This window comes from Danio aesculapii, chromosome 15 (genome assembly GCF_903798145.1).
Source record: "Danio aesculapii chromosome 15, fDanAes4.1, whole genome shotgun sequence".
NCBI classification, from domain to species: Eukaryota; Metazoa; Chordata; class Actinopteri; order Cypriniformes; family Danionidae; genus Danio; species Danio aesculapii.
In genome coordinates this window covers 47,672,625-47,695,958 of record NC_079449.1, presented here as the reverse complement: position 1 = coordinate 47,695,958, position 23,334 = coordinate 47,672,625, and the positions used below count along the sequence as shown (strand labels likewise).

At 35.2% G+C, this 23,334-nt stretch overlaps 1 protein-coding gene across 1 annotated transcript in view; it reads left to right on the top strand.

Annotated features, from left to right (window-relative positions):
- arrb1 (arrestin, beta 1) overlaps positions 1–22,383 on the top strand; it is a 58,369-nt gene extending 35,986 nt beyond the window's left edge. The window contains exons 3-16 of the mRNA XM_056474412.1: positions 2,063–2,123; positions 2,354–2,398; positions 3,958–4,154; positions 4,583–4,642; positions 4,739–4,806; positions 8,692–8,827; positions 11,978–12,062; positions 12,159–12,231; positions 12,323–12,460; positions 13,820–13,903; positions 15,547–15,570; positions 17,699–17,769; positions 20,531–20,582; positions 21,654–22,383. Of these exons, the coding sequence (XP_056330387.1) occupies positions 2,063–2,123; positions 2,354–2,398; positions 3,958–4,154; positions 4,583–4,642; positions 4,739–4,806; positions 8,692–8,827; positions 11,978–12,062; positions 12,159–12,231; positions 12,323–12,460; positions 13,820–13,903; positions 15,547–15,570; positions 17,699–17,769; positions 20,531–20,582; positions 21,654–21,765 (1,206 nt within the window). The 3' untranslated portion in view covers positions 21,766–22,383. The remainder of the gene's footprint in view (positions 1–2,062; positions 2,124–2,353; positions 2,399–3,957; positions 4,155–4,582; positions 4,643–4,738; positions 4,807–8,691; positions 8,828–11,977; positions 12,063–12,158; positions 12,232–12,322; positions 12,461–13,819; positions 13,904–15,546; positions 15,571–17,698; positions 17,770–20,530; positions 20,583–21,653) is intronic.
- Positions 22,384–23,334: the final 951 nt, after the last annotated feature.

Genomic DNA, 23,334 nt, shown 5'->3' with positions numbered 1-23,334 from the left:
AAATAGGAAAAACTGTGAAAATGTCCTCGCTCTGATGAACATCGCTTGGGATATATTTAAATACAAAAATTGCCTTCAACTGTATATGGAAATGGCTTTAAAATATACGTCATATGAAACCTGTACCATCTATTGCTGTATTTTTAAAAATACTTAAAGTCTGTCTATTTAGAACAGTGCACAAGTTTTAATAATTGATTATGGTTTATAATATTTTAAGTACCAGAAAGACCTTTTTATGTGTCTGTCTGTGTTTATGGGCCCTATCATACACCCAGCGCTATAAGGTGCAAGATGTGCATGATGTGATTTATTGCTATTTTTAGTCCAGCGCAACTGACATTTTCACGTTTTGTGTCATGTTGCTTAAATAGCAAATCCATTTGACCACTTTGTGGACTCATGGGTGTGTTATTACATTTGTATAATATTATTATTATTAGTGTTTATTATATGCATATATTTGTTTTAATAAAAACAAATTTAGACTTGTCCACCTGTCAAATTTCGAAATAGTTTTGAAACAAATCTTTGCGCTTAACAAACAAAATTAAATATGTAGGCTAATGGATGTCTTCAGTGGAGTGCGTACAACACCGTTTCCTTAATCAACAAAAGTAAAGGAGTAAAGAGTAAAAGTATAGTAAAGAAAAAGTAAAGAGGCTAATTGGATGATACTCGTTCTTTATCCTCGCACTGTAGATGCTCTGTTTAACTGTTTTCTCACTAGTGAAGTGTTCAGTTTTTACACTTACAATGTCTGCCTTGTAAATAGCACCGGGCGATGAGACTCTGATTGGTTTATTGCACGTTATGCTCAAAACACCATAACTCATTAAGAGAATGACCACAACCCTTATAGACCATGCGCCAGGGTGCAGACTGTATTATTCTGTCCTTAAAATTGCAAAAGGGGATTCGGACTTGCCCTTAATGCTTTTGCGACATGCACTTTACACTTTGCGCTTGGATCGTTAAAATAGTGCCCTTTGTGTGTGTGCGTGTGTGTGTGTGTGTAACTTTGGACTGCCTGTCTTGAAAAGGACTATACATTGAAAAAAAGATTTATTGTATTTACCAAGTTTTTGTTAAGACAAATGATTGCAAACAATTAATAAGGGCTGAATTTAAACAAACTAAATTTAGTCATGTTCAACTTAAATTGTTTGTTTAGATTCAGCCCATATAAAAATGCTTTGCAACCAGTTACATTGTGTGGTTTATTTATAAACTAATTTCGAGAGGATCACGTGCTTATGATCAACACGGCTGGCTCCTCATTAGCTCTGTAATCTGACCCATTAGATGATTATGGAAGCATTATAAATAACCAGAGTTTTTTTACTCCAGTTATCTTCGCCTTGAAGCTTCCCCCCTTCCACCCCTACTTCCTCCCTCTTTTTCCGATAGGGCGACACGGTGGCCCAGTGGCTAGCACTGTTGCCTCACATCAAGAACACCGCTGGTCCGACCTCCTATCGGGCTGGTTGGTGTTTCTGTGCGGAGTTTACATGTTCTCCCCGTGTTCGCGTGGGTTTCCCCCGGGTCCCCCGGTTTCCTCCCACCGTCCAAAAACAAATTATAGCCAATCGACTAAACCAAATTATCACAGAAAACAACCCTAGTTTACACTTCTCACACAGCGACCAGCAGGGGAGTCCTCGAGACCTACTGAGCTCGAACTCCCCTCTCGCCCTTCTAACGGGAGGGAGCCTAGGGCTCGAGGATATTACGAGCTCAGGACTCCCTCCTGGGACAGCATGCCAAATACGATTTATTGATTATCAGCTAAGTGTGAACTCTTGAAAAAAAGTAAGAAAATCCAATGGATATTTTTTCTCAGTGTAGTAGAAGAGATATTAGTAGGACCTTCCTAGTTAAATAATAAATAACTACATTTTTAAAAACCTTATTTTAGATCAAGACAAAGGTTAATAGAACATAAACATAGAACCATATAAAACAAAATAAAAATATAATAAAAAAATATAGCCCAGTTGAAATTATTATGTGAATTGTTTGGAGTTGTATTGATATTTTGTAAATGATGATTCTCTTTTAGTTAACTGTGTACCTTGGTAAGAGGGATTTCGTGGACCATGTGGACCTTGTGGAGCCTGTCGGTAAGAAATAAGATCCACGATTTTAATTGATGTTTACAATTGTAAATGACATTTACTTTGTGTGTAATCATGTGCAAAGTCTGTAATATGTTGCCATTTGTATTGTCTGCATGTTTGATTTCCATCAAATATATATTTGATCAGTTTTGCTAAATTTAAAGCAGCAATCATTTCTTAGCTAAGCATGTGTATGTGACTTTTTACCAATACATATTTTCTTCCTATTGCAGATGGCGTGGTTTTAATTGACCCAGAGTACTTAAAAGAGAGGAAAGGTGAGTAGGAGTTATTTAATCTCTGATATACACTGGTACTGTGGCTTTAAATATATTTTGAATTACTTTTTATTTTTATATATTCTATTTCCAAGTTAATTTTAGTTGCTGTTTTAATAATTAAGCTGTTTTATTATTTATTTACTCTATTTCATTTATTTTTAATGTCTTGCTTGTTGTTATTTATTGTAATCTTAAGTTAAAATTGCATTATGTTTATTTTATTAAGTAAATAATTATTAATCGGGGCGTCACGGTGGTGCAGTGGGTTGAAGAAGGTCGCTGGTTCAAGCCTCGGCTGGCTCAGTTGGCATTTCTGTGTGGAGCTGTTGTGGGGGTGATCCAGTTTCCCCCACAGTCCAACGACATGCGGTATAGGTGAAGCTAAATTGTCCGTAGCCCAGTCTAGTTTGGTTTATTTGTTTTGTTAATGTTTCCCCCCTCGGGGTAGTTTGTTTTGCTGTTTTTGCCTTTTATTTTGTTTTATTATAAATAAATACTTATTTACCCTGCACTTGGGTCCTCGCCCCTTTTTTTCCCCTCACCGAACCGTGACACAAATGTGTACCTTTTGAAAAGGTACCACCCAAATGACAGCTCTCGTACCTTTATTTCTGAGAGTGTACTTCGATACTGAACTGCACTTAATATCCAGTTTCTTTTGCAATTGACATTTAAGTTCCAGTGATGGTCTTCTGCACAACCTTCTTTCGCCATGAATCTGAAGCCCACTAAGACAATTTCATTACTTTGCATTAATTAGCGGACTAGCCTGAGACACAGGGAGCCTACAATGTTGAACTTTATCATGATGTTTTAATTGAGTGAAATACTGGATTTGAGTTTTTTCATCTTTTATCAATAATCATTAAAACTGAAACAAATGAAGGCTTGGAAATATTTCACTGTGTGTGTAGTGAACTAATATAACATACAAGTTTCACTTTTTGAAACAAATTGAGGGATCTCACATCTACTTGAGAAGAAATCATTATAAACTAGACTCATATTTGACCAGAGTCTGCAGTCATAAACCACAAATCTCAATATGAACTCAAACATCACTCATATCCAATATCACATCCCTCTAAGTCCAATATCTGAGCAGTGCTAAACGCATTCATTTTATAGTTTTGTACACTTACTGTATGTCAATATTCTGTTGCTGGTTTTCTTTTATTAGGAACTGGGAGTACAAAGTTCACTGTAAATCCATTAACCACACTGCAAACAAGGCTTTTTCTCTTAGATCTTCTTTTGTCTCGTTTTTAGTCCAAGTATCTTCAAATTCTTAAATCAAGAAGCGTTTTCTAGACAAGAAAATAACCGTGTTGCACTTTTACATGAGATTATTTTGCTTGTTTTAAGAAAAAAAAACTCAATTTTGACGTATTATTTCTTTTAAAAAAAGACAATATTTTTTGCTTGTCTAGAAAATGCTTCTTGGTTTAAGAATCTTAGATATTTGGACTAGAAACAAGACCAAAACTTTAAGTAAGAAAAGAATTGCTCGTAGTGCATATAATTATCAAACTGTTTTTGTTGTTACTCTTCCACAGTTTTTGTGACACTGACATGTGCCTTCCGCTATGGACGGGAGGACTTGGATGTTCTTGGCTTGACGTTTCGCAAAGATCTCTTTGTGGCAAACATCCAGGCATTTCCTCCGGTCCCTGAAGAGAAAAAGAGCTTGACACGTCTACAAGAGCGACTGATAAAGAAACTCGGAGAGCATGCTTACCCCTTCACCTTTGAGGTCAAACTACTCTCATTTATCCTCATGTAATGCCAACTACAGTTAAAAATCTGAATTACTAGCCTCCTACTTTTTCCTCAGTTTCTTAAACATATTAGATTGAGTAACACACGTCTAAAAGCTGATTTCTTTTATCTTTGTCATAATGACAGTACATAATATTTTTCAAGATACTAGTATTCAGCTTAAAGTGACATTTAAGGCTTAACTAGGTTAATTAGGCAAGTTTGGGTAATTAGGAAAATATATTTTGCTTACGGTGGCTAATAATAGTAAAGGTAAAAAAAAAAAACTCCACAGGAGGGTGAATAATTTTGACTGTAACTGTATTCAATGCTGAGCAGAGATTATTGCATCCAGTTTGGTCTTTTCATTATATTCATGCTACGATTTCAATCTTGAATTAAATGTCAAATCTTTCCTCACAGATTCCTCCAAACTTACCCTGTTCTGTCACGTTACAACCAGGGCCAGAAGACACAGGAAAGGTATCTTTTAATAACGTCTGAAATACTGTAAAGGACATTGGTTTTGATAGGTAAAAATTCTCAGTTTCTCTCGCTTTTTTTCTCTTATCTATAAAGGCCTGCGGGGTTGACTTCGAAGTCAAAGCTTTCTGTGCGGAGAATGTTGAAGAAAAAATCCACAAAAGGTACAGGCTTATACAGTACAGACAGCCAACTCAGAAACACGTAGGCTACGTTCACACTGCAAGTCTTAGTGCTCAAGTCAGATTTTTTTCTCAATTCTGATTTTTTTGCATAGCTGTTCACGCTGCTGTTATTAATGTGGGCAGTGTGAGATTTTCAGTGTGAACAGATCATGATCCTAAACCGATATTATGATTATGACTATGATTATTACTCTTTTCACAGACAACCATAGCGTATATCAACTGTAAATGATTGTTCTGCTAATACTAATGTGTTTTTCACCATTTGAAACCTAAAATAAGTCTCTTGTGATTGAAAACACTGATCATTTTTGATTTATGTCAATCGCGGTGCGCATCTTTGACCAGCGGTGTAGTGAACTCATCAAGGGTGAATGAGCAGCCGCAGACTGAACGGTGAAGGCGGAGTTGGTTTATCTCTGTTTGCAGAGTTATTTAATTTTACTTCGTTATAAACATCGGCCACATGCAGTGTTTGATCACCTGCCTTGTTTTTCTCTCTGAGAGAAAGTTCCCTCTTAAAATGAAAGTGCCCCCTCCTTTTGCGCACGGGTCACCTATCCGCAACACCACCCGACGCTCAAGCTTCGCGATCAACCCGTGTCCCAATCGTAAACTAGACTGGTTACCAAGCACCAGTTTTGCCTTCAAGATTTTTTTCAAAATGAACAACCAACTTTCTGTGGTAAAGTAATCGCCCTGTGTACTACACTGCTGAGGAGCAGATGATGTTTGCAGCACAGAATGATGACGCATGTCGCTCAAAGATTATGTCAAAGTCACATGAAATCCGACATAACCGTTCACACTGCAGTCGCATTGCAAACCAACAAATCTGTGTCTGATTTAATCCTACATATGAAAGTGGCACAAATCTGAAGTGAAAAAGCCAGATGCAGTTTGAGCTGTTCACACTGTCAAGACAAAAAACAGATCAGAGTCACATGTGGCCAAAAAAATCTGATTCAGGCCACATTTGCCTGCAGTGTGAACCATGGGCATCGCTAGGCCTATTTTAGGGGGGCTGTAGCCCCCTAAAACTTTTGCAATTAGCTCATAAACTGTAGACCAAATTATCGTCTCAGTCCGCTTTAAATTTTATATGAAGACGGTGGCAGAATTCGGCTCCTTCCCGACTTTCGTTTTTCATTTGATCAGCAAACTACAGCTGTGCAGAGCGAGAGAACAAGGTGTGTGTTTATCGATAAATTATTATAAAATATGCTTGTTTGCAGTTCTTTGCTTTGGATACACTTATCACTTGCACCCCAATGTCAGATAGGAGCAATCGGGTTTCCTGTTTCCTCAGAGCTCACCTCGTAATCACAGCTGTTTCCTCCAGGGAAAATATAACTCTTAACGAACATTTTACTATTTTTATTTCAAAATAAACTACCATTATGAAACACATTACAGTGCATGTGGCATTATCTATACCACAGTCATGCACAGAAAGGATTAAACACAGTGACAGAACCACTTAGTGAATGTACTCATTTTAACTGACAGAGTCACTGACAGAGATAGAAACATCATGTGTTGACTTGTATTAAAAATATTTCCTATTGTAATATTATGATTCAGTTCGTGAAATATGTGAAATAGCCTGTAGGATAAAAATGATAGATTTTTATATGTGTGCCATTTAATTAGAAACGTGGCAGTTTTATTTATTAAATACGTGGAAACAAAAACTGTACTTTAACATATAAAGTTGCTTTTACTACAGTAAACAGGTTTGTTGAGCCTATTTGGCTCATTCAGAACTCAAATGCCTATGCACGTCTATACAATACAGTGCAATACTGCTAGTTTAGCATACAACCCTACCATATTAGTCCAACATTTTTAAGTGTATTACTATCAAATTATTACTTATAAATACATTAGGGTTATATATATATATATATATATATATATATATATATATATATATATATATATATATATATATATATATATATATATATATATATATGTTTTTTTTCCTCACATGGAGCTGAGCCCCCCTAAAATGAAAATCCTAAAATCGCCCATGGTGTGAACGTAGCCTTACAAAACTTTGTTTTTTTTTTGTAGAAAATTGCTGGAATGTTATTTATGGAATGAAAATTATGGAAGACGATCAAGGCTTTGCAAAAATGCTTTTCTCATTTTGACCTTTTGAATTGTTCATAGTCCCACTGTCTCAAAATTCTTAAATAAAGAGGTGTTTTTTTATAGATAAACAAAAAATATTGTCTTGTTTTTAGAAATATTGTCAAAATTTCCTTAAAAGAAGCACAATAATCAGTAACACTTTATAATAACTACACACCATGAATCATTTATTAAGCATTAGCATCTGGTGAATTCATTATTTGTTAAGCATTAACTCTACATTAATAAACGTTAGTAAGCAGTTTATAACTGCAGCTACAAATGCTGTATTATTGACTTATAAGCACCTATATAATGTGCTTAATAATTGTACTTTCATACTTTGTTAATGATTTATTATTCATTACTAAATTAAGTCATTTATAAGGGATTTATAAAGCATAAATAGTCCTCACTTTAGATTATTATTAGTATATGCCTGAATAATAAGATATATAAATGTTGATTTGAATAGTTGAATAGTTAAATAGTAATTTACTAACTCATTCTGAATGATCCTAAAAACCCTCAACTACTCTTAAATACAAATGGTTTGTAAATAATGCGATACTTAATTTAGTAATGAAAAATAAATCATTAACTAAGTATGAAAGTACAATTATTAAGCACATTATAAATGTGTTTGTAAGTCAAGAATGCAGCATTTGTAGCTGCAGTTATAAACTGCTTACTAACGCTTATTAATGTAGAGCTAATGCTTAACAGATAATGAATTAACTATTTGCTAATGCTTAATAAATGATTTATAGTGTGTAGTTATTATAAACTATTACCAAATAATCTTGTTTTCGATTTGAAATAAGTTGATTTTCTTACCTCATTGGCAAATTTTTGGGCTTGTTTTAAGGAAAAGCTAAGTGATTTTTGATATATTTCTGAGTACAAGACAATATTTTTCTTCCAAAATGCTTCTTAATATAAGAAACAAGACAAAAACTCCAAGAAAAGCTGATTTTGCTGTGTGATTGTTGAATCTTTGATTGAATACATTTGAGAAAGTGCCTTATTATGATTTCTAATTTAATTTGTCAACTTTAAATGAGTTTTTTTCCATTTAGCAGGCAGAAAATAAAAGACATTTAATACATGCATTAATAGTTTTTGTTTAAATCAGTCACTATTACTATTGCACATACTCAAACATAAACTCACATTATTATTGAGGTAAAGTTGCTTTTATATTTAAACTTTGGGACTTTCTTCTTAATAATGTAATTTCACAGAAATCTTCTTTACAAATTCTAAATAGTAAAACCATGTTAGCAGAAAACAACTATCAAAGTACAACATTATTTCACCGTCAAATAAACTATGCTAATGTTGTTTTCTCTTGCATGTGATTTCAGAATGGATATTCAAAAGTAGTGTGGTAAACAATATTGACTGTGTTAAAAGTTGTCACTGAACGTATGTGTGTAATAAAACCTCATCAGTTGTGTTGTTTCACCTGATTCAGACATACTGTTTATCTCATATGCTATTTTTTTGGCTTCTATTGTATAAAACAATAGCCATACACATACACAAAGAGAGAGACTGGGATAGGAACCACCTAGCAAACACATAGCAACTTGCTAAAAACATTTCAATAACTGTAACAACATACTATTGACTTAGAAACCACTCCAAAATGGATCTGGTGGAGAATAGTCAATAAATGTCACAAACGATGATTTGTGTCTCCTGTTATTGGCCCTTTAACAGGAATTCAGTGCGTCTTGTCATCAGAAAAGTGCAGTATGCTCCAGAGAAGCCGGGCCCGCAGCCAATGGCTGAAACCACAAGGCAGTTTCTCATGTCAGACAAACCTTTACACCTGGAGGCCTCGCTTGACAAAGAGGTGAGATTGTCTTGATTATTCAGCTGTTGTCAGTGAGCCTAAATATCTGACTATTGACTGAGTTAAGACAACATCAAACAGGGTTCTGCTAATTACTGATGTCCTAAGTTAAGACAGTGTCAATGAGTACATCTAGTGATGGAACAAGGGTATTACAACTGAAACGATGAAGACCAAAGTTGCATTTCATTCAGAAGGGCTCGTCCCTATGGAATGATCCCTTTGAAGGTTTTACCACAGGCTTCCTATAAAATTCAGAGTTGATTTTAAAATCCTTCTTTTCACATGTAAAGGAACTCTGCCCTGGTCTATATCAGTGAACTTATTAGGCCATATACAGCTTGTAGACCGTTAAGGTTCCATGATCAGTTTCTTTTGTCTGTCCCTCGGTCTCGCTGCAAATCTAAAGGTGATTGAGCTTTCTGTGTTGCGGCCCCAAGGCTCTGGAACAGTCTCTCTCTGAATGTCAGATATTCTCCATTGTTGGATGCTTTTAAATCTAACTTAAAGACTTATTTTTACTCCTTTGTCTTTGAGTGATGCATACATGTTATTTCTTATCTGTATTTTAGTATTGCATAGATACATATTTATTTTTCCTTTTCTTATATTTTAATACAAGTTTTTTTTTCTTTTATTACATATTTTATTTTATTGTAAAGCACTTTAGACCAACTGCAATTGTGTAAAATTTGGTCTATAAATAAGGTTTGCCTTGCCTTAACCCCTTGGAGTGCTTTGAAGGGATAAAGGCTGTAGGGGTAGACTTCAGTCAACATAACGAGACATCCAAGTAGGTGTGTTTTCATCGCACTTTTAGTCCACTAGTTAACACCCACAAAACACTTGGAAATATGAGTATATTGTGCAAAAAATATATTTATTTAATCATTTATGCATGTATGTATTTATCATTTTAATTGATTTTATAATCATTATTTTATTTATAACTTTATTTATAACTATTACAGTATTGCCAATAGAAAAAATAAGTCAAATTCCGAGCCTCCAGTTGTTTGTCTGTGTGACATCAAACAACTTCCCTGTGCAAAGGATCATGGGTGCCTGATATATCCATCATTTGTACTCTTTTAAATCCTTCGAAGATTCCAGTTTTGAGCACTTCAGATTGGAAAGGCACTTCAATATGGCAGTCATGTTTGTTTTCACCCTGAAGTTGCCTTCGGAGATCGATATGTCGATATTTGTAACGCACAGCTAATGTTATACATATAGTAGTAGTTGTACTGTATGTCTAAGACTACTAATAATAACAACAACAACTTAGAAATTAAAATAAAAAATATATTTATCAATTATTCGACTGATCAAAACTATTTTATACCAATGATCAATCAATTTTATTTAAGATCCTGTTGTTTAACTTGCAACTTTGACTTTTAGGAGTGTACCATGACAAAGTACAAATGCCCTTGACAAAATGTAAAACTAAAACAGCAATAAAGAAGAAGAAAAATGTAAACAAACCTAATAAATAAAGAAAAATAAAGAGTAAGCATGTTTTTAATCTGAATGCCAACACTGTATATCCACATGTTCATTAGGTCATGTACGTATGCTGCTAGCCACACAATGAAATGTCTTTAAAATAGGCAAAAGGCAAAGCAAGGCAAGTTTATTTATATAGCACATTTCATACACAATGGTATTTCAAACTGCTTTACATAAACAGGAATAAAAGTTATTCAAATGATTAATAATGGATTAAAATGTGTTGAAACTAGTTTTAGGCAAGGCAAGTTTATTTATATAGTACATTTCATACACAGTGGCAATTCAAAGTGCTTTACATAAACAAGAATAAAAAAAGACAAGGATAAGAAAATAAAAAAACAGATTAAAATGTGTTAAAGCAGGTTATAAAAGAATGAAAAAGAAAACAAAGACACAATGTTGCGATCTGTCGGACGTAGCACAGTGCTCATTCAGTAAAGGCACAGCTAAACAGATGTGTGTTCAGTCTTGATTTGAATGTGCCTAATGTTGGAGCACATCTGATCATTTCTGGAAGCTGATTCCAGCAGCAGGGGGCGCTGTTAGTAGCTGAAAGCCGATTCACCCTGCTCTGACTGAACTCTATATGATCCTAAAGATCTGAGTGATCTATTAGGTTTGTAAACAGTAAGAATATCTGTAATGTATTGAGGTCCTTGGTGATTTATAGACAATAATACTTTAAAATCTACTTTGAATGTAACTGAGCAGGTGTAAAGACCTGAGGACAGGTGTGATGTGCTCAGCCTGATCTCAGGAGAAAACGTTAGTATTTTACATTTTGTCAGTTTAGTGGCTAATTCGTACGAGTTCAGTTGTACGAAATTGTACGATTTTAAAAAGGAGGCGTGGCACCTAACCCCACCCCTAAACCCAACCGTCATTGGCGGATGGGCAAATCGTACTAAATTGTACGAATTAGATCGTACGAATTCGTATGAATTAGCCACTAAATCCAAAAGTTACAAATTGCTGTGAGATTGTGTTGGATGTGTTCTGATTTTCTGGTTAGAATCCTGGCCGCAGTGTTCTAGATGAGCTGAAACGTTCTGACTGTCTTTTTGGGAAGGCCAGTACCGAGTCCTTTACAGTAATCCACCCTGCTGCTGAGAAAACCATGAACTCTCGCTAAGTCCTCACTGGGAACAAAGCTTCTAATTCCTGCAATGTTTTTGAGATGATAGTATGCTGATTTACTTACTGCTTTGACAAGTAAACTAACTAATTACAGTAGGGTACATCACGCCTGCACATGATCAAACGCAGTCACAGATCAATCTAACAGTTACAGTGGTTCTCATTTACAGTCCTCTCACCCCAGCGCTTTTAATTTTTTGCCGATTTTCAAAGTCCCTTTCAAGAAAAGTCTGTTCATATTTGCACTGTCCATTTGCACTGTCCATTGACAGTTCACCCAAGACCACAATCCTATCTAAATGAATGGGGGAATCATGAGATGTTGAAAACGGCTCTCTGAATTTGCAATTAATCATGGCCGAAGTTGCACATTGTGAGCCAGGCTTTACATAAATCAATTTTCACTTGTCATTTTAAACATCTCTGCACTATTTTCTGAGTGAACACTTACAGCTTTGTTTGCATGGTGCTATTAATGTTCTACATAATGTCTTTCAGATTTACTATCATGGTGAACCAATCAGTGTCAATGTCCATGTCACAAACAACACAAACAAGACAGTCAAAAAAATAAAGATTTCAGGTGATTCAGTTATTTATAGTAAATGGTCTTTCAGTTATACTACTACGCAGTGAAGAACTTTCATAGGTAACACTTATTTTCTATCAATCACTGCAGTGCGTCAGTATGCTGATATCTGCCTCTTCAACACTGCCCAGTACAAGTGTCCAGTGGCGATAGAGGAATCAGAGTATGTAAACAGCGATCTGAATATTCAGCTTCTGTATGAAAACGCAGCCTCACATCTGATCGATTTCTCTTTGCTTTGTGCTATGTTGTAGTGATATCGTAGCCCCCAGTGCAACGTTTTGTAAAGTTTACACCCTCACCCCTTTCCTTGCGAATAACCGAGAGAAGCGTGGCTTGGCTCTGGATGGCAAACTCAAACACGAAGACACCAATTTAGCCTCAAGTACACTGTGAGTGCAATCTCTCATCATTCATTCGAAAGTGCTTGGTGTTTCTTGCAGGGTGTCTTAAAACTCTTACATTTTAAAAGCAAAAGTGTCTTGAGTTCACTCAAATATTGTGTTGTATGTTGTGTATTATTTTAAAATGGTCTTAATTTTCCTATTTTCATGTAAAGCTACCACATCAATCCACCACCCATCCACTCACCAACAATCCATTGCCAAAAGTTTTATTTATTAACTCTATTTAGCAATATGGTTTGATTATCTTCCTTACTATAACATTAGTTTATAAGTTCTCTGTGTATTTATTGCTACCTGGTGAGGACACATCCCTGGACACACATTTAGTTTATTGTTGATTGGTTAAGCTGAAAAAAGTGTATGTACTCCAGTGGTGTAGTCCTAAAAAAAAAAAAAGGTGGTGTACTATTACCCACCCAACCCGCCTAGTGAAGTTTCATAAACTAATTTGGAGAGGAGCACGTGATATGATTGAGCACGTCTGGCCGCTCATCTGTAATCAGTAATAATCCAATCAGAGTGATCCTAGTTTACTATAAATGGATCATTTTCTCCCTACTGTTTTTATCTTCGTTTGGAAGAATCCCCCCTTCCACCCCATCTCCTCCTTTTCCTCCCTTTTCTAAAGGGGGAGCTCTCGAGACCTACCTGATCTCGGATCTCCTGATATGCTTATCGACCGGGCGGGAGCCCTGGGCTCAAATATCTCCGAGCTCAGGGTTCTCTCCCGGGACAGCATGCCAAACCTGCTTTATACGCCAAGCATATCTAAGTGGGAACTCTTGAATGCTGTTTTATAATGTTACCTGAACATTTCAGCGAGACATCATTCAGTTAACTTTGAAAAACCCACGAAATTTTCTCACAGCTGCTGTGGTCAGGGGGCGGGGAATGGTGCAAAATATAAACAAAAATGCACCAATTGCAACAAATTAGGATGAGAGTTAAAAAAAATTTGGTATACAGTTAAAGGGGAAGTCTAAAAAGCAAAACAAGTAGTATACCGAGGGTATACGCAATTATTGATCCTCAGAAGTCATAATACCCAAACAGCTAGTGGAAAAAAGTAGGCATACTGAGTATACGTGCGTATAGCCCTGACTACACCACTGATGTACTCTATATAACTAGAGTTTCCTTGTTTTGACAGATTATTTCAAATATATGGCTAAGAAATAACTGCATTTAGATTTAATTATTTTTTAATAGAGCCACACTTATCCAACCTTAGCGTTTAGCCCTCTATAATCTGACATTTCATTCATACTGTTCTTAAATGGTCTTAAAAAGTCGTCTTGTCAGGTTTATTCATTCTTTTCTTCATGGTATTGCTGTCTTAAAAAGGTTACGAGAGGGAGCCAACAAGGAGATTCTTGGCATAATTGTATCTTATAAGGTGAAAGTGAAGCTGGTGGTGTCTCGCGGAGGGTAAGTGTGCAGTTTTGACATCTTTTGTGGCGTATGATACTGAAATAAATGTGTATATTTTGTACAAAAGACATGAACGATACCTCAAACTATGCAGCTTGCTCCGGGAAGATGCGTTATCAGTTTATTTCTGAATGAATTTTTCATTTTGGTTTGAAAATGATTTGGCGCGGACTTTGATGGACTGAAGTACATTGTGTTTAATGGATTGTACTGGTGGTTAACAGAATGTCAAGTGTTCACCTAATGAAGTCTCTTTAAAGGCTTTTAAATGTTTTGAAAAACCCTTTTGGTAAATGCATGAAATAATTGTGCATGCATACTGTACAACTGTTTGTTTCTATGAAACACTGGTTTGTACGCAGTTATTAGATCTACAGTATGAGCCCATTATTGAGTCTATTTATTTACTTGTGTAAATGTATATTTATTCATTCATTCATTCATTTACTTGTCGGCTTAGTCCCTTTATTAATCCGAGGTTGCCACAGCAGAATGAACCGCCAACTTATCCAGCACGTGTTTTACGCAGCGGATGCCCTTCCAGCTGCAACTCATCTCTGGGAAACATCCATACTCACTGATTCACACTCATGCGCCACTGCGTCGCCAATGTATATTTATTCATTCATTCATTCATTTACTTGTCGGCTTAGTCCCTTTATTAATCCGGGGTCACCACAGCAGAATGAACCGCCAACTTATCCAGCACGTGTTTTACGCAGTGGATGCCCTTCCAGCTGCAACTCATCTCTGGGAAACATCCATACACACTCATTCACACTCATGCGCCACTGCGTCACCAATGTATATTTATTCAGTTTTAAATTAGTTTCACTACTATAAAATGTTCATAGGATTTGTTTACAACACAGTACGTAAAGTCATATTTTCTGTCTTTTAGTAGAGATATTATATGAGAGACTTGCTTTGTTTATCAATTAAGTGGATCTAATTTGATTTTCATTGTAAATGTTAAATAAAAGATAAAAAGGTATTAGTTTGGTTTTTCAGTAAAGTTATTTAAGTTTGTAGTTATGATACCGCTAAAATCTTTCCACATAAATCCATCGATTTGTTTACAAAACTCTGAGCAGAAATAGTCAATGTCCGCAGATTCTGTCTGGCCCTAGCCATAGGATAATGAATCACAGACTGATTAAAATGTAGCAGTGGACACTTCCTACTCATATCATGCTTGTAATGGAGGCTTAGGTTGATTTATAAGTTCTTCCGATATTTCATCATAGGACAAGGACTTGAATTGATATAATAAAATCAAAACAATCAGTGCCTACAGTAGCTGATAGTGGTCATTTTGTTTCAGGAAGCATTAACAAACTGGGTAATCTGACCAATCAGAGCAGGATCTCAGAAAGTTGGGGTTAGGAAATCTTGGAAAATTATCAAACAAATCATTTGAAAATATGATCAGATTAATGTTTTTATTTATTTATTTATTTATTTATTTATTTATTTATTTATTTATTTATTTATTTATTTTACCTCAGATGCATGTAAAGCTATTGGTGGAAACAAAATGAGGATCATTTTAAATTGCATAATTAGTTACACTTTAAACCAACATGGCTTGATCAGTACACATTTACAGTAATTTTTGTGTTTTATTTTTATTTTTTCAGGCTTCTGGGAGATCTTGCATCAAGGTAATGTCTTACCTTTATTCCTACCAGAAATTATTGTTGTGTGTGTGTGTGTGTGTGTGTGTGTGTGTGTGTTTGATCTCTGAATGTTCACGCAACAGCAATGGAATGTAAGGTTTTTTCTTGTGTGTTTTTGAAACGTTTACATACAGTTGATCAATACAATCCATGTTCAAAACATCCATGAAACAACTGCAAAGGTGACACTTCACCACAATGGTCCATTAGTTAATGTGTTTACTAAAATTAACTAAGTATGAATAATCTTGTGAAGCGTTTATTAATCGTAGTTCAGCATTAACTAATGCATTATTCAAATCCAAAATCGTGCTTGAGTTAACACGAACTAACGTTATTTAACTTAAATAACTAACACTAACAAAGATGGATAAATAGTGTAATAAATGTATTTCTAATTGTGTGTTCAGGTTAGTCAACACATTAACTAAATTAAATCCATTGAAAATTAAAAAATCCACTGAACACACAAGACAATGTCAAGGTTTCAGGTCCTCGAATTGCTATTATTGTGTAAACGAACTGCCAAAATTCATTCAATGTTTCAAAGTGTACTCTGGGCTTTTTTCCCTGTCAAATGAAACGCGAAAGCATTTAATCCCATTCTGTGAATTGTTTCTCAGGTATTTCCTCAGGTAAACACTAAAATAAATATAAGAATTTTGGTAAAATGTTCATCTTAATTGTTTCCATCCTTGAACGGAAGCTAAAAAAGGGGATTAAATTCCATCTGGTTAAGTCTTCTCTGGTTTTAGCAATTACAGGGTCGAAGTTCATATTTTGGATTTTTTTTCTGTGTCTTTTGTTAGGATACCTAAATATTTAAATGATTTTGTATGGCATTTTAGTGAGTGTATATTTTTTCCATGTTTAATTTATATCCAGAGATAGGACCAGAGTCTTGGAGTTGTTTCATGAGATGGGGTAATGAAATGCTTGGGTTTCCTAAATAAATCAATACATCATCTGCGTAGCAGGCTATCTTGTGTTCCACTCCTTTTATAACAATACATTGAATTGTTTTATCCTTTCTAATGCTTTGTACTAGGGGTTCCAAGTGTGAACAATTGAGGGGACCATGGGCATCCCTGTGTGGTGCCTCTTTTCAATGTGAATGAGTTTGAGAGGTGGCCGTTGATCTTTATTTTTGCAGTTGGTGGATCATAAAGTGCTTGTATACTTTTGATTATAGTTTCGTGAAAGCCAAATTCGTGTAAGACTTTATAAAGATATGTCCAGCTGACAGAATCGAAGGCTTTTTCAGCGTCTGAACTTAAAATCATTGCTGTTATCTTATTTCTCCTGATATGGTTCATGACATGTAATGTGCGTCTAATATCATTAGTTTGACCCTGACTGATGAATCCAGATTGGTCTTGGTTTATCAGGTTGGGCATGAAGTCTTCTATTCGTCTGGCCATAATTGATGTATATTATCTATAATCAGCATTTAATACAGATAGAGGTCTGAATGATCCACACTGTAACTTATCTTGGCTCTCTTTTGGAATAATATATATTATTGCCTCCTTCCAAGATTGTGGAACAGTTGCAATTTTTAGGGTCCAATTAAAAGACCGGACCAAGACTGGAATTATCTCTTTTTGGAATGCCCTATACCACTCCCCAGTAAATCCATCTGGTCCTGGAGATTTGTTAAATTTAAGCTTAGTAATGGCTTAGTAATTTTTTACTCCAATTTCTGTTATTTCTGCTGTCAATAATTAGTTTTGCTCGTCAGTTTGTGGCCAAAATTCGTTCAGAGCTGTCATTTTTTTCCATTGATCAAAGTTCTATGGTGACACTCATTGATTAAGACTGTCTATATACTGAAGAGTCTGTCCTGTCCAGCTGACTCCAGCGCATTATAGATTCCTATAAGTAGCCAAGCTCTTGACCAGAAGCACAGACAGACTCGGAGGCTTGATCAGATGCCATCAATTACTGGAGCATTTGTGCTGATGCTTTTAGGCCAGTGGTTCCAGCACTCTGTTAGCACCTCATGAGTGGTGGGGTTGAGGTTTGGAAGCAGCGAATCCTAAAAGGCCAGGGTTTATTCGGTTAGCATGTCTACTGGATGCCTCACTGCCATGATTTATGTCTCCCTCTGCAGTGATGTTGCCGTCGAGCTCCCCTTTACATTAATGCATCCTAAACCATTGGAGGAATCGATCTACAGAGATGGTTTGTGCCAGAATACCTTTTTATCTGCTTTCATGTCGCTTTGGACGGCTTGTATAAAGCTATGATTTATTATATTTAGACCCTAAAACATACATTTAAATGTAAAAATGTTTTATAAAATATAATTTTATGATATAAAATGGGTGATGTATCTTGTATAATGTTTAAAAAATGTATACTTTAAAGGGATAGTTCACCCAAAAATATTTAAAACCAATTTTGAGCTTCTTCTGTTCAATACAAAAGAAGATATTTTGAAAAATGCTAGACTTTCCATTGACTTTCATAGTAATTTTATTCCTTACCTTGGAAGCCGATAAGGGGTATCAAGGAGCATTCTTCAAAATATCTTATTTTGTGTTTAACAGAATGAAGAAACCATCATGTAGCATGCATTTTTCCTCTCTATGCACCATACACTTTATTAGAAACATTTCTGTTTTCTACGTTTGTTTGTATAGTATATCTAAGTTTAATATAAAGTTGAAGTCAGAATTATTAAACCCCCTGAATCATTAGCCCCCCTGTTTATTTTATTTTTTCCCAATTTCTGTTTAACGGAGAGAAGATTGTATTCAACACATCTCTAATCATAATAGTTTTAATAACTCATCTCTAATAACTGATTGTCATGATGACAGTAAATAATATTAGACTGGATATTCTTCAAGACGCTTCTGTACAGCTTAAAGTGACATTTAAAGGCTTAACTAGGTTAATTAGGCAGGTTAGGGTAATTAGGCTAGTCATTGTATAACGATGGTTTGTTCTGTAGACTATTGGAAAAATATATAGCTTAAAGGGGCTAATAATTTTGACCTTGACATATTTTTAAAAAAATTAATAAACTGCTTTTATTCTAGCCGAAATAAAACAAATAAGACTTTCTCCAGAAGAAAAAATATTATCAGACATACTGTGAACATTTCCTGAATCTGTTAAACATCATTTGGGAAATATTTAAAAAAGAAAAAAAAGGGGGGCTAATAATTCTGACTTCAACTGTATATGGTTTTTATATTTTGTTCTATTTTCTATAACAATATTCTTCATATCTAAAATTGTAAATATTTTATATTTGGTCTTGTTTTCTATAGCTATTACTTCAGTTTATATGTCGTATTACACTCCATAATTTAAATTCTAATAGATATTATTTTGTGCTGCGTACAATTTATGGCTGTGTATGTGACAGAAAATTAGAATTTTGAATTTTTTTAACCCGTAAAGATTTAAAGCCACATGAGGGAGAATAAATAATGTGGTGACTTTCATTTTTGGGTGAACTATCCTTTTAAGATCAAATTTGAATTCTTAAAATATATTTTCTATAATTTCAGTACTGAATTTCAGTTGTTATACATCTGGAAACAGGATTCATACAGTCATGGAAAACCTGGAAAAGTCATGGAATTTTGACAAGGCCTTTTGGAAAAACTGAAAAACCTACAAAGTTTTGGAAAAGTCATGGAAATTAGTTTAACAAATATCTGTATACTTGAATTTGTTCTGTGCGGTATTGGAAAAATCTGACATTACCATATTTTGTATTTCCATGATATATATTGCACATCACAATAGAATACAATTTCACCAGATGATTTAACAGGTTTATTTGGATTGATTGGGAGATTTTGTAGGGAAGTGAATCTTGAATAATATATAACAAATATTTTACAAGCATAGATAAATAAAATATAGCAAAGACAGAATTGAATGATAGTTTTCAGGTATTCACTATTCTGGTCCAGATATTGAATATTCAACACAGCATAGTGTTCATTATATATTATTTAATCTTTATTGAAGTTTTTATTAATAAAGTTAGCTTTATTAATAAAACTTTATTATTAAAAAATGGCTTGTGGCCGGATGTTTAAAAATCGAAATGTTCACACACATTCACAGGCCTTAAAGGGACAGTTCACTCAAAGATTAAAACGTACTCTCTGTTTACTCACCCTTCACTTGTTTCAGTAGTATTGAAGTTATTAAGTTATCTTCATCTTGTGTTCAATTTAAAAAAAAGAATGTTTGAAACAAGTGAAGGTTTTATTAAAATGGTAAGTAATGTTTGGGTGATCTCTTTAAAAATGCATGCAGATGATAAACTTTTACTCCATTATGATTAAACTCTGTATTAAACTAAAATCCCAACATTGCATATCCTGCGATGTGACTATTGCGGATACACACATTGCGGTATCGATGCTGAAACGATATATTGTGCAGCCCTAACTTTAATATTGCTTAGTTGTCTTTACTTTTTTCTGTCCTTGGCCAAAAACTTGCTCTCACATTATTAGTGCTGCTTAAGCATTATCAAAATCTATTTTACATAACTATAAAAATACATATGCACTAAATAGATTGTTGCTGTAATATTGATATGCTGTAATAAATTTGACTATGCATTCTTTTTCTTATTATTTACCATGTATACGTAGACATTACATGAATTAATAGGGCGTGAAAATTAACTTGAAAGTTCTGGAAAAGTCTTGGAAAAGTCACAGAATTTTAGTAGTGTACTGTGTACTGGAAAGTCACAGAATTTTAGTAGTGGACTGGAAATGTTTTGCAGATGTTTGGTTGTATAGCTGAGAGTTTAGCATTCTGACATGTACTGTTTGTCAAACAGAAACATCTCTTTGTGCAGACGCCTTCATGAGATGGACATAAGGAGTTATTTAAGTGAGAAATAAAGTGCATTGCCTTCAGAGTGCCAATCAATACTCTTTCTGCAACCTCTTTGTTTCAGCCCCAGAAAATGATGCACCCATTGACACAAACCTCATTGAGTTTGACACAAAGTAAGTGAAAATCTTTTCTGTGCGGTGTTTGGACTTTACCCAACTAAACTGCTGTGAGCTTTATGATCATACACAGAGTTATGCAGAGGCCTGTGTTGCGGGTTTAATTGAATTTATTTCCAATTATTTCTTTGATCAAAAACTCATATCATGTAAAGTCATGTACTCTAAAAGCCAAGTGTTGATTTTTCCCATCAGTGCTGCATTTATTTGATCTGAAATATGGTAAAAGCCTAATGTTGTGGATGTTTTAGTTATTGAAATATATGTGATATTTACATTCTAAAAATGCTGGGTTATTTAAACCAAAACACATGGACAAACCCAACTCCAAACAAATAAGCCAGTGGTTGGGTTTGTCAATATTTGACCCAAAATTAGCTTTTTGTGTTTTGTAATTTTAATAGAATTACAATTTTAGAAAGAAATATACACATATTTAGGAAAAGTCAGGGTATGATAGATATGTGTGTAACAAGTTAGATGGCCATTTGGCCATTGGGAAGAAGGACGTGGAGAACTACATAGTTTATTAATGAAAAACAAAACTGAAAGCAAAACATAAAGGGCTCTATTTTAACGATCTAAGCGCAAAGTCTAAAGCGCATGGCACGAAAGCATTAAGGGCATGACCAAATCCACATTTGCTATTTTAAGGATGGAAAAATATGCATTGGTGGACAAATCTAAGCTTGTTTTTATTAAAACAAATATAAATATGCATATAATAAACAATACTGCTAATAATAACCTTATACAAATGCATCTCAGCCCCTGAGATTAAGGCATGGAGGCAGTGGTTTTTATATTTATGTAGAAAACCTCTGGTTGTATCTTCCATTACCCCGGGAAGGAATTGATGCATTTTGAGGCTGCATTTGAAGGAGCCTTTGAATCGCTTTAAATTGAGGATGCCTTCGTTTCACCATGAAGATACAACACACATTTCCAATGGTTGTAATGCAAGTTTACATGCAAATGTAGTACGTACAGGAGTAGGCAATTTCAGATGCAGCTTTTGTCTATTAAAATAAACAAGCTAACTAGAAATGTGTCTCTGTTTGTCCTTAGTGACGATGACATCATCTTTGAGGACTTTGCTCGGCAACGGCTGATCGGGGCAAAAGACGATAAGGATGAAGACGAGGAAGGCGCAGATTCGCCCAAATTAAACGACAGATAGACACAGGCAGGTCAGAGGTTGGTGTTTGGTGACGATATACCGGAGGCCCTTTTGAGATAACCTGGAGAAATGGGACACCCTTTAACACACTCACAGTGGTGCAGTTGTCGTGTTCTTGTTCACATTCGTCTCTTCCATCCTGCGAGGGTGTCAAATAAAAACTTACGTGTAGAAAATGTGACCTTGTCGTGGAAGCAGTTAGAAGGTTTTAGTTGATAGGCGTCCACTGAGAGCCTGAGGGTTTCTGAGGCGAGGGTTTCTCCTCATAGCTAAATCAAACGTCAGTGCTCGCATGCCTTTGTTGTTGCTTTGTTTTCTAGATTCTTCCTTTGTTTAGAACAGAGGAGGAGTTTGAGGGCCGTGGCTTAGCATTCAACCATATTTAACGTATGGACTTTTGTTCTGTTTTAATCGATGTAACAAGAACTGGATTTAGTATTTTTATTATAAAAGCTGCCAAATTGTATGACCTTTATAATGTTTCACGTCTAAGAGGAGTAGACTGAAAGTATTTTTTATTGTTTTAGGTTTCTGAAAAGAACTGATATCTACGAATCTGTTTTACCTAACAAAAGTAATGGATATACTACTGATCATAAGACTATATGAGACAACGCAACATGTTACATTTTTTTTCTCTTAACAATCTTTTATTATTTCAAAAAAAAAAAAAGAGAGGTGGGTTTCTATGAAATCATTTAGTTATAAACTGTACCTATATATCTTTAATATTGCTATAGGGTATTTTTACATAATTAAAGCTTCTCAACACAGAGCACCTATGGACAGTAATGTGCTACAGACATTCCAGTTATGAGCTCAATTCTGAATAATGTGTATAAGGACTAGTCATTAATTTAAACTGTGTTATTAATAACACATCTTCATGTTGTTCCAAACCCTTGACACCTTTGGTTAGGTGATACCTGAGAGCTCCCTCATCCTCCAGAGCCAGCAACGGTTCCTGACTCATTCAAAGTCCAAAAACATCCTCAAAACAGACCATATGCCTTAAGTGGTTCAGTCAGAATATTATCAAGGGACGATGTAAAATTTCTCCTCAGTGTCAGTATATTGCGCACGTTCGTGAGTACCGTGCAGTAGGGTTGGGTTGATAGACGATGCCATTGTCCGATAGAAGTCACAATGCTGAGCTGGCATCACGATCCTCTGCCCCGCCCCTATTCAAAAACCCGCTCGCAAAAAACACACACTTAGGCCCTGTTTACACTAATACGTCTTAGTTTTAAAATGGCATTTTAGAACGAAAACGATCCACATCCACATTGGCATTTCATCTAGCATTTCTGAACAGCCTTCCGTCCACACTATACGAGTACCACTTGCTGAAAACGCACATCACATGACCACACAGACACACACACACACACATACTGTCATGCGCTCGTCTGAGCTGCAGCTTCAGATCAACGGATGCTTTGAGTATTGCACGTCGGACAGTTTATCAAGGATGTACCGCTGGATCGAGTCTCATAGTTGTTAAATAAGATATTTAATTAATCTTGTCTCTATCTAACGACTCTTTGGTCTTTTAAATGCATCTGCTAA